Source organism: Natrix helvetica (assembly GCF_964273705.1).
Source record: "Natrix helvetica genome assembly, chromosome: Z".
In the NCBI taxonomy this organism is placed as follows: domain Eukaryota; kingdom Metazoa; phylum Chordata; class Lepidosauria; order Squamata; family Natricidae; genus Natrix; species Natrix helvetica.
This window is the reverse complement of record NC_138554.1, coordinates 142,518,423-142,530,774: the sequence shown is the minus strand read 5'-3', so window position 1 is coordinate 142,530,774 and position 12,352 is coordinate 142,518,423. Positions and strand designations below refer to the sequence as shown.

Genomic DNA, 12,352 nt, shown 5'->3' with positions numbered 1-12,352 from the left:
GGGAGGTGGGGGGAGAGGAAACATAAACCAGCACAAAACTCTTTCGAAAGAAAAGAAGGGGGGGGGGTAAGAAGCAGACACACAGAGTCAAACTTTTCTTGCGAAGCAGGGTAAGGAAGGGTAGAAAAAAGCAATCCTTTAAACTAATTACTTCATGATCTTGTGGAATAAATTTAGGTGGAGAGGCAGAAAACATATGTTTATTCCCCTCCTCTTTTGCTAATTGTTCCTCTAACCATGGAGGAGTTGAAAAATTAACATCTCCATAAGGAGTTGAAAGGCCAATTGAAAATAATTTTGGAGAAAAATTTTTTTTACTTGATAAATAACACTTTTGCAGGGGCTCTGTGTCTTGTGGAAATAAATTCCCAATCTCCCACATAGACATTTTTATGGAGCCTTTTCCAGATAAGCCGGACATTGTTTTTCTAAGTACTGGAAAAATTTACTTAAAGAAACTTTAGAAAGAGGATAGATAGTGGTGCCGTTAACCTTTTGCAAGCAATTTTCCTTCTCCACCAAGGTAAAAAGTTTGTCCCTGTACTGACGAAACTTTGAAAAGTGAGGAACCCATATTTACGATGATCAAGCCTTTGCCAGGTGCGTAAGACGGGGGGGTGAAGGCGATGCAAACCTAGACAGGAATCACGTCGGGGTCACCAGTTGTGAGATTGCCCTGGTGCTCGGGGTCCTTGACACCTGCAAGGACCGGGGGGGAGGCTTGCTTCTCCGGGGACCCTCGCAAGGGTGCATGCCACAGCACGGGGGCACCTGGCTCAAGAACGACTCGACACCATGAAGTCCTCGAGGTGGGTGCACACCGATTGCTCCGTGCGACCTCTTTTTATTGGAAAGCTTACACAAAGAAGTAACATTCTATTGGTCAGAGAGTCAAGCATAAGCATAGATAACTGCTGCCACATATACAGAAACATGATGCTACACATAGCTTGTTCATGATCATATGATTTACAGGAAATCTTGTAAATGTTCAGGAATAGAAACTTATAGAAGAACGAAACTTATCTTGTACTTGGGCCCAGCTTCAATCCAGGCCAGTGATTGCTACAGGCTGATGCTTTGCAATGCAAGGTCCGTTGTTAACAAGGCCCCCCTCATTAATGAGTTGATCTCAGAGGGGGAGCCGGACCTTGCAGGGATAACGGAGACCTGGCTGGGCCACGAGGGTGGTTTGCCACTCGTGGAGATGTGCCCGCCAGGTTATCGTGCATTTCATCAGCCGCGGGCCCAGGGTATGGATGGCGGGGTGGTGGTAATTATACGGGAGAGTCTGGAGCCGAGGGAATTCACTGTGCCACAGATCTCCGGATGTGAGTCCCTTGGTGTGAAATGGGGCCCAGGGAGGCAGCTGGGCTTGCTGATTGTATACTTGGCTCCTCGCTATGCATCAGCGGCCCTGCCCGAGTTCCTCGAGCTGATCGCGGAGACGGCAGTTGATACCCCCAAACTTGTGGTTATGGGGGATTTCAATCTGCCGTCGACGGGTGAAGCTTCCGAGGTGGCTCGGGAGTTCATGGCTTCCATGACAGCCATGGACCTGTCCCAATTAATTCAGGGCCCCACACATGAGGGTGGACACACACTGGACCTTGTTTTTGTATCTGGACAGTGGACGAGTGATCTGGGAATAGGGGATATAGTTATCACACCCCAGTCATGGTCAGACCACTCTTCTCTCTGGCTCGACTTCCCCGGCGCTACCCCCCACCGCGGGGAGGCGGAACCTGATTGTCCCAAATGGTTCCGCCCCAAGCGACTGATGGAACTGGATAGGTTCCAGACGGAGCTTGGGCCACTTCCTGTACTTTACTTTACTTTACTTTTATTTAGATTTCTAGACCGCCGCCTCTCCCGAAAGGGACTCGGGGCGGTGTACAGTCAAATTAAAACACAAATACATAGGAATAAATATAAATACACAAATCTTAAATTAAATGAGGAGGTTAAAAGACTGTATCTTAAAGTAAAGCAATTAAAACCTTAAAAACATCCCCAATTAAAACCCAAATCCAATTAAAATAAATCCCCGGGAGGTAAAACTAAGAGAGTGCCAGGCCAGCTGATTGAAACAGGTGAGTCTTTAACTTTTGATGGAAGGAACGGAGGTCGGTGGTGGTTCAAATGTCGGGGGGGAGGTCATTCCAGAGGGTTGGGCCCATCACAGAGAAGGACCTACTCCTAGGTGTCGCCCGCTGACACTGCCTAGCGGACGGCACCAGGAGGAGTCCCTCCCTGTGTGAGCGGATAGGTCGCAGGGACGTGTGTGGTAGGATGCGATCCTGCAGATAACTAGGTCCTATGCCATAGAGCGCTTTAAAGATGGTAATCAATACCTTGAAACGCACCCGAAAGGCCACAGGTAGCCAGTGCAGCTCGCGCAGGAGCGGTGTTACGTGGGAGTAAGGTGTACTCCCCATGATAACCCGCGCGGCTGCATTCTGTACTAGCTGCAGTCTTCGGATGCGTCCCAAGGGAAGCCCCATGTAGAGGGCATTGCAGTAGCCTTGACCCACTCCCAGACGGAGGACCTAGTGGCCGCTTGGAATAAGGCGGCTGCGGGGGCCTTGGACCGGATAGCACCTTTGCGGCCTCTCTTGCGGCAACGAACCACCCTGGCTCCTTGGTTTACCGAGGAGCTGAGGGTGATGAAACGCCACAAGAGACGCCTAGAAAGCAGGTGGAGGTCCTCGCGCTCCGAATCTGACCGAACACAGGTAAGAGCCTATTTACGGACCTACCTCGTGGCTCTAAGAGCGGCCAAACGTAGACACTGTGCCGCTCTTATTGCGTCCGCGGATAACCGCCCTGCCGCCCTGTTTCGGGTGACCCGCTCTCTCTTATCTCAGAGGTCGCGGGAAGCCCCTTTACAGGGTAGAGCAGAGGAGTTTGGGGAATATCTGCAGGACAAAATCGATCAGATCCGGAGTGGATGGCCCCCCTTCAGTGGACCAGGGGAGACGTCGGAAACAAGTCTTGAGACACCATGCTGGGAGGAGTTTGATTCTGTTGCCCCCGAGGACTTGGACAGGTTACGTGGGCGACTGCGAGCCACCTCATGTTTACTGGACCCGTGTCCCTCCTGGCTTGTACTGGCATCCTGGGAGGTTACACGAGGCTGGCTCCTGGGTCTGGTGAACGCTTCACTAGGGGAGGGGTCCTTGCCGACCGCCTTGAAAGAGGCGGTGGTGAGACCCCTACTCAAGAGGCCTTTCCTGGACCCGGAGGAACTAGCCAATTACCGTCCTGTCTGCAACCTTCCCTTTTTAGCGAAGGTTGTAGAGAGTGTGGTGGCGCAACAGTTCCCACGTCACCTGGAGGAAGCAGTCTATCTTGACCCGCGCCAGTCCGGCTTTCGACCCGGCCACAGCACGGAGACGGCCTTGGTCGCGTTGGTAGATGATCTATGGAGGGCCAGAGATAGGGGTTGTTCCTCTATCCTGGTCCTATTAGATCTATCAGCGGCTTTCGATACCATCGACCATGGTATCTTATTGCGCCGGCTGGAAGAGATGGGCATGGGGGGCACCATTCTGCGGTGGTTCCGCTCCTATCTCTCCGACCGGACGCAGTGTGTGTTGGCAGGGGAGCAGAGGTCGACCCTGAGGCCACTCACGTGTGGGGTGCCACAGGGATCGGTGCTCTCGCCTCTCCTGTTCAACACATACATGAAGCCGCTGGGTGAGATCATCCGTGGTTTTGGGGTTGGATACCATCTGTACGCTGATGATACACAGCTGTACATTTCCACCCCAAACCACCCCAACGAGGCCATTGAAATGTTGTCCCGGTGTTTGGAAGCCGTGCAGGTCTGGATGGGGGACAACAGACTTAAACTTAATCCTTCCAAGACTGAGTGGCTGTGGCTACCGGCGCCCCGATTCAACCAGTTGACGCCATCACTGGCCATAGGGGGTGAATTATTGTCCCCTGTGGAACGGGCGCGCAATCTGGGCGTCCTCCTTGATGCCCGGCTGTCGATGGATGACCATCTGACAGCCGTAGCGAGGGGGGCATTCCACCAGGTTCGCCTGGTGCGCCAATTGCGCCCCCTATTGGATCGGGATGCCCTACGCACAGTCACTCATGCGCTGGTGACGTCTCGCCTGGACTACTGCAATGCTCTCTACATGGGGCTCCCCTTGAGATGCACCCAAAGACTACAGCTGGTTCAGAATGCGGCCGCGCGGGTTATCATGGGAGGATCACAATACTCCCATATAACACCTTTCCTGCGCGAGCTGCACTGGCTACCTGTGGTTTTTCGGGTGCGTTTCAAGGTGTTGGTCACCATCTTCAAAGCGCTCCATGGCATGGGACCTAGTTACCTGCGGGACCGCATCTCACCTCATACATCTCTACGACCTATCCGCTCTCACAGAGAGGGACTCCTCCAGATACCATCTGCCAAACAGTGCCAGTGGGTGGCGCCTAGGAGTAGAGCCTTCTCTGTGATGGGCCCAACCCTCTGGAATGACCTCCCTCCCGATATTAGAACGACTAACGACCTCCGCTCCTTCCGACAGAAGCTCAAGACTCACCTGTTCCGACTAGCTGGCTTAGCCGATTGATAGTTCCATCTTCCACCTCCTGACAAACATTTTATTGGGGAATTTTTAAAGGGAATTTTAATTGTATTTGTATTTTAACTAAGAATTGTACAGTATATTTTTCACCTCCTCCGTCTACGTCTTCGTCTACGTCTATGTCTACGTCTACGTCTACGTTCATGTCTATGTATTTGTATATGGTTTTAACATGACTGTATACCGCCCCGAGTCCTGCCTAGGAAAGGGTGCGGTCTAGAAATAAAAGTTATTATTATTATTAAGAAGGGCTAGGATTTTATTCAATATTATTCCTAGTGCCCAAGAGCTCGGGAGGATGGCGGGCCATCTTAGATTTGAAACGGCTCAATTTCTTCATCAAGTACCAAAGGTTCAAGATGCAATCCCTCAAGAGCATCTTGGCTTCCATCCGCCAGGGCGACTTGATGACATCAGTCGATATCAGGGAAGCGTACCTCCATGTGCCAATCCACCAGGCACATCGGAGATTCCTATGCTTTCACTTCAACGGTCTCCATTTCCAGTATCGGGCCCTACCATTCGGCCTCTCATCGGCCCCTCGAACGTTCACCAAACTCCTGACAGTCATAGTGGCCTCCCTTCGCACAGTGCCTATACGAATCAACTGCTACCTGGACGATATTCTTCTTCTATCACCATCACATGCCCAGGCGATCCAGGACCTGGAGGTCACAATGGACACACTGCGGAACCACGGTTTCGTCCTGAACCTTGCCAAGAGCCACCTGCAACCGACCACGTCGTTGCTTCATCTGGGCACGGTCATCAATTCAAGGACATGCGAGGTCTTCCTGTCTCAGGACAGGCGTCGCAGCATTCACGCGCTGGTGAGTCGCATTTCCTCTCAGAGACTCATACCACTGGCAACACTATCCCAATTGCTCAGGAAAATGATTTCATGCATCGACGTGGTTCCCTGGGCCCGGTTTCATTCTCGCCCACTCCAGTGGTTCTTGCTCCCCTTCCAGAGAGCCCACACCAGTCACTCCCAAACCAAAGTTCGGTTGCCACCCAAACCACTCAGGTCTCTCCGGTGGTGGACTTCCTCCAAACTTCTCAGGGGGAGTCCATTAAAGGAACCGGTCCACATCCAGGTAACAACGGATGCCAGCCTATTCGTGTGGGGAGCTCACGCCTTGGACAGGGTCGCTCAGGGCCGTTGGTCGAGCCAGGAACTAAGAAACAGTATCAATTGGCTAGAGTTGCGAGCCTCCTTGAATTCAGGGACATGATCTCGAACCAACACATTCTGGTTCTAACAGACAATGTGGCCTCCAAGGCCCACATCAATCGCCAGGGAGGCACCCGATCCAAGGCTCTTATGTTGGAGGCAGAGAGAACTCTCCACTGGGCGGAGGCCAGACTGTTATCTCTACGAGCGGAGCACATCTCCGGGACTTCCAACACACAGGCGGATTGGCTGAGCCGGGCCACTGTGGATCAGTCAGAATGGCGTCTTCACCCCGCCCTCTTTCAGGAACTCTCGCCACTTCGGCAACCCGATGGTGGATCTGTTTGCGCAGCCCAACAATGCGCAGAAACCTCGATTTTACACCAGATTCCAGACCCCGGGGGCGGAAGGCACTGATGCTCTCCGCAGCCCTTGGCCGGCAGGCCTTCTTTACGCTTTTTCACCTCTACCGATTCTTCCGTTAGTCATACAAAAGATACTGTCGGAACAAGCGGAAGTCCTCCTCGTGGCCCCAATGTGGCCCCGACGCCCGTGGTACGCCGATCTGGTCCATCTGTCAATCGGCCGCCCCTGGAGGATCCCAGACAGCCAGATCCAGCTCAACCAGGGGGCTCTCGTCCATCCGAACCCCCAGCTCCTACAGTTAGCTGTGTGGCACGTGAGCGGGCTATCCTGACAGGACTGCATTTCTCCAACGAGGTAATAAACACCATCCAAGCGGCCCGTCGGCCATCCACGACTCATATTTACGAGGCCACCTGGCAGGCATTTTGCAGGTGGTGCCGCCGTACCTCTATAGACCCAGTCAAGGCGTCCGTACCACAGGTACTTGACTTTCTGCAAATGGGCCTTGACAAAGGCTTGGCGCCCAACACGCTTCGCCGACAAGTCGCAGCCCTCTCCACCGTGATTAGTGGCGGTCGTGCCCGCCCATTGGCTCAGCACGCTCAGGTCAAGTCATTTCTGAAAGGCGCTGCTAACATCAGGCCTCAGACCGTTCATTGCTACCCTACCTGGGATCTCCCCCTGGTGCTCAAGGCACTTACATCTCAGCCCTTCGAGCCCATCCGCACCATCAGCCTCCGGTTGCTGACTCTTAAGACTGCCTTCCTGGTGGCTATCACGTCTGCCAGAAGGGTGTCCGAGCTGGCGGCCCTGTCAATAAGATCTGACTTGTGCATCTTTCATTCCAACAGAGTAATTCTTCGCCTCGATCCGGCCTTCTTGCCTAAGGTCAACACCTGGTTTCACAGGGCACAAGAACTTATCCTTCCAGACTTCTGCCCGAATCCCTCCCATCCGCAGGAGCGCCAGTGGCATCATCTGGATGTCCGGAGAACCCTCCGTCGCTATGTGAAGCGCACGGCCGCCTTCCGGAAGTCAGAAGCGCTTTTTGTCCCATTCCAGCCCTCCACCATGGGGCAGAAAGTGTCATCCAACACCATTGGACGTTGGCTGAAGGCGTGCATTGCTCTCGCTTATGACTCCCAGTCCCGGCTGGTTCCCAGACGCATCACTCCCCACTCCACCAGGAGCGCGGCTACAACGGCGGCCTGGGCCACTCAAGCATCAGTCGAGGACATTTGCAGGGCGGCGACCTGGTCATCGCCATCGCCCTTTATTAGACATTACAAGGTGGACTCCTACGCTTCGGCAGAAGCATCATTTGGGCAACGTGTGCTGCAGCAGGTGCTCGCCTCCTCTGCGGGCCCTGACCAGCCTGGCTCCCGCCCTTAATTTCACTGCTCTGGCATGTCCCATGCTTGGATTCCCCAAGCAGCGCACAGGAGAACGACCGTTGACTTACCTGAACGGTCCTACTATGTGCGCTGCGAGGGGAATCCAAACCCACCCGCAGCTTCGGCTGGTCCGGGCACTCTGGGCCTCTGGCTCCTTTGACTGACTTACACTGGATGTGACTTTTGGTACCTGTCGGTCTGTAGTCGTGACTGTCAATCGATACACATCTTCTTACGGCTGACCTTCGTACAAAACTGACCTTTCCAGGCAGAGGAGGCGTGGTCATCTAATTTACATAACTCAGTCTCTAGGCTAATGGACAAAGTTAACCCATGCTTGGATTCCCCTCGCAGCGCACATAGAAGGACCGTTCAGGTAAGTCAACGGTCGTTTTCTGCTCTTTACCCAGGACGCCTCTGATGGAAGGTAGCTCCTCCACTTGATTACGTATTAGAGTTGCCCCCTGTGCTACCTGCAGTCATGGATGCACTGCACCTCATAATGGGTTTGGCTCCCTATTGCTTCTGGGTCTGGGGGCTCACAGGGTGGTGGTCTGAGGGTCAACCCAACCACTGGTTTTAGGAGGCTGCTGTGGAATACCAGATGTATTCTCTCCAGCAGCTGGGGCAGTTTTAGTTGCACCTTGACTGGGTTGATGACCTTTAATTGGCCCCATGAATGTAGGTCCCAGCTTCTTGCTGGGGGTCTTTAGCCTTAAGCATTTGTTGGAGAGAGAGACTTTCTCCCCCACCTGGAATGGCCTTTGTGGGACTCAGTGTAGGTCTGCAATGCTTTACCTAGCAGACATTTTCCCAAGCCCCTTTTAGTGTTGACAGCCAATCCATCAAACTGACTGAGGAGGGGGATTCCCTTGGGTATTCCGGCATTGGGATGAAGTCCATACTGCTTATTACTTTGAAAGGGGTTAGTCCCGTGCTACTGTGAACAGCGTTATTGTAGGCAAGCTCTGTGCATGGCAAGAGGTCCGTCCAATTGGACTGTTGGTAGTTCGCGTAGCACCTCAGGCTCTGTTCTACAATGGCGTTAAGTCTCTCTGCCCTGCCATTGGTGCTCGGATGGGAAGCTGAGCTAAGGCCCTGGGATGACTCAATCAGTCGCAGGAACTCCCTCCAGGACTTAGCTGTGAACTGGACCCCTCTGTCTGACATAATTCTGTGTGATACCCCATGCAGGTGGCAGATGTGCTTCAGGAAGCGTTTGGACAGCTGGTGGGCTGAGGGTAGTCGGCTGCAGGGTGTGAAGTGGGCCTGCTGGAAGAATAAGTCATTCGCAGTCCAGATCACTGTGTTTCCCCTGCTTTTTGGCAACTCAAGTATCAAGTCTATTGCCATTTCCTCCCATGCCTTCGTTGGCTCAACCATCTGTTGCAGCAACCCGGGAGGTTTTTCCTCGTCTCTTTTTCATAACAGCACAGATATTGCAACTTTTCACATAACTGTCTGTGTCTTTCTTCATGCGGGGGCACCAGAATTGTCTCCTCACTAAATATAAAGTTTTTATGAACCCAAATTTGACATCATGGCTTCTCCGGAGGATTGAGGAGCGGAGGAACTCGGGGACAGAGAATTTCACCCCCTTTCATGCTAGGTCAGGGATGGCTAACCTCTTCGTTGATGGGTGCCAAAAATGGGAGGGCGGCAATAGCGCACCTGCCTGTCGTCACCCATAATGCAAAGCACCCCCACATGCACGCCTCACTACTCACCTCCAAGCTGATCTTGGTATTTCCTCCGGGGGGCAGGGGGGTCATTTTCCCCCTCCCCAGTCTTCAGGAAAGCCTCTGGAGGCTGGAGGGGGGGCAAAAAACGAGCCCAACAGGACAACCGGAAGTTTGGAAACAATCCATCTTGGGCTTCCAGAGGGCCTTCCAGGGGGCTGGGGGAGGCCATTTCCACCCTCCCTAGGCTCCAGGAAAGTCTCCAGAGCCTGGGGAGGGTGAAAAACAGGCCCAATGGGCCTACCAGAAGTTTGTTTCTGAATAACAGCCTTCCTTGGCCCTCCGGGAGGCCAAACATCAGCTGGCCGGATGGAGATGCCGTCAGATATGCCTCCGTGTGCTACCTGTCACACATGTGCCATAGGTTCGCCATGATGGCGCTGGGTCCTCCCTTTTTTTGTCAAGCGGTGTTGGTTGTCACGGAACCAGGGGTCTGCTAGGAGTCTGGTTTTGAGCTCCATGGTTAAATCGCTTTCGAGTTGGCCTTGCTGGCCGTGGCATCGTTGGTGGGTGGTCACTTGAGCCACGGCTAAGGTAAGGGGAATTGTAGCATCTACTACCTTCTCCTGCCCGCACTTGTATTGGGGGAAGCAGGAGACGGCATCAGCTAGGAAGTTCCTCCCCCCTGGGATGTGTTTTAGCTGAATTGTTTAAAGTATTGGGCCCAGCGGACTTGTTCAGGCGATGGCTTCCACAGGGGTCCTAAGGGCCTCCAGATTCCCATGGTCAGTCCAGACTTCCAATGTTTTCTCCCCCCTTGCAAAAGGTTGTACCAGGTTAGCAGAGTCCCTCTTACTGAAAGAGCCTCATTTTCTCACCCTTCCCATCATCTTTCCATGTCAGTGAGTAGTTTTAAGAAGAAACTTGCCCATAGTAGCATAGGGTCTCATGCTGGAGCGGGGGTTGGACTAGAAGACCTCCAAGGTCCCTTCCAACTCTGTGATTCTTTATAAATCTCCACTCAGCCTTACCAAGAGAATGGTGATAGACAATACTTGGAAATGGACATCAGGTCTTCTGATGGCAAAATCTCATCTTAGTATCCAGGGCAAGATGAAAAAGCTTCCTCTCTCACCATCACATGCAAGACGAGGAGAGGACTGGCTGGGAGGGGAGGGGCGAGGAGAAGCCAGGCGCCCCTCCATGTGAGTGACATGACGTTGGCCACACCCACCCAGTCACATGACCACCCAGCCACCCCTACCCAGCAGTCATTAGGGCAGAGAAGCGGTTGCTGAATGATTTGAATGGATCCCAAGAATTGAAGGTCTGCATAAAATGGGGGTGAGGTAGAGAGAAGGAACAGATGGGTCAGCCTCAAGGACAGGGAGGAGGGGGGTGCTCTTTTTCACACCCCCGGCTCCAATTCTTGCTTGTGTCTTCTGGGGGAGGAGAGTTCATGGCAACCTCCCTGCAAGGCAGCCTCTCCTTTGGCTGATTCTCTTCTGTTTTTCATCCAGAAATCCCGGGTTTTGTGCTGTGCGACCGGTCTGGACATACCTCGAAGCATCCCAGGTAAAGTCTTGGGACCTGGAGGGTGGGTGGAAGTTACTGTCCTGGGTGGAAGGACAGGCAACTGTGGGTTTACACTGCTGACTGTGTCCCCCTCTTCTCTCCTCTCCCCTTTGGGTTGCAGGGCCTGAACGGAGGATCGTCCTTGTGGGCAAAACTGGACATGGGAAAAGTGCAACGGGAAACACAATTCTGGGAAGCGAAGTCTTTAAGTTTGGGATGTCATATGATGCAGCAACAGAAGCATGCCAAAGGGAGGAGAGGCAGCTGAATGGCAGGAAGGTTGTGGTTGTTGATGTGCCTGGTTTTTTCCACCACAGTCGTCCACACGACGACATTGCCGCAGAAGTGAGCAAGTGCGTGAAGCTTTGTTCCCCCGGTCCCCACGTCATTCTGCATGTGATGCGTCCTGGTCATTTCCCCCAGGAGGAGAAGGTGACATGTCGGCAGATCAAAGAGATTTTTGGCCCTAAAGTCAACGATTATATGATCGTCTTGTTCACCCGCAGAGATGACCTGGATGGTTTATCTCTTGAGAATGTCTTGTCATTCCATGATGAAAAGCTCAAGGAATATGCTGCTGAATGTGGGAACAGGATGTTGGCTTTCGAGAACAAGGCCAAAGGGGCAAAACGAGAGGCTCAGGTGGCCGAATTGATGGCCATGATTGATGATCTGGTGCGCAAGAACAGAAATGCTCCTTGTTACACAGAAGACATGATGAACGTCAAGAAAAGACGCAACTTCTTTTAGCGATTCATGCTACAATTGTAATGCATGAACGTTAGTGAAAAAGATACAGAAATGATTCCGTCAACATATTCCAAACGAACAGCAAAAGTGATCGCTAATGGGGACTTGATGGGGACTTTTAATATAAGAAAGTGTACTAGTCAAGGATGCCCAGTATCCCCACTGTTATTTATGCCAGCATTAGAAGTGCTAAATAGAAATGTTAGACAAGATGCAGATATAAACGGAATTTTCCGTGTAAGATGTGCAACAATTAAAGAAGATAATTATATCAAATAAATGCAAAATATTAAGCAGAATCATTGGTCTTCTAGTCCACCCCAAAGAGACTCATGGAAGGACACAGTTGGGAGGGACCTGGGAGGTCATCTAGTCTAACCCCCTGCTCAAACAGGAGACCTTATGCTATTTCACACAAGTGTCTGTCCAGTCTCATCTTGAAAACCTCCAGTGTTGAAGCGCCCAGAACTTCTAGTGGCGAGCAGTTCCACTCGTTGATTGTCCCCACTGTTAAGAAGTTTCTCCTTTATTCCAGTTTCTTCTGTCCTCGAATTAGTTTCCATCCATTGCTTCTTGTCCTGCCACTTGGTGCTTTGGAAGGACTGAGTTGGAAGGGATCTCAGAGGTCATTTAGTCCAACCCCCTGCTCAAGCAGCAGACCCTTGCAGAATCACAGAATCAAAGAGTTGGAAGGGACTTTGGAGGTCATCCAACCCAAACCCCCCCCCCAACCAGGAAACATAACATTCCAGACAGTCCTTCTTTTCTTTCAGGCCTTTTAATAATCTTAATTGCCTTAATCATCTCAGT

At 52.2% G+C, this 12,352-nt stretch overlaps 1 protein-coding gene across 1 annotated transcript in view; it reads left to right on the top strand.

Annotated features, from left to right (window-relative positions):
• The window catches only part of LOC309381199 (uncharacterized protein), a 29,754-nt gene extending 17,920 nt beyond the window's left edge, over positions 1-11,834 (top strand). The window contains exons 4-5 of the mRNA XM_081931928.1: positions 10,738-10,792; positions 10,914-11,834. Coding sequence (XP_081788054.1) covers positions 10,738-10,792; positions 10,914-11,542 — 684 coding nt within the window. The 3' untranslated portion in view covers positions 11,543-11,834. The remainder of the gene's footprint in view (positions 1-10,737; positions 10,793-10,913) is intronic.
• Positions 11,835-12,352: the final 518 nt, after the last annotated feature.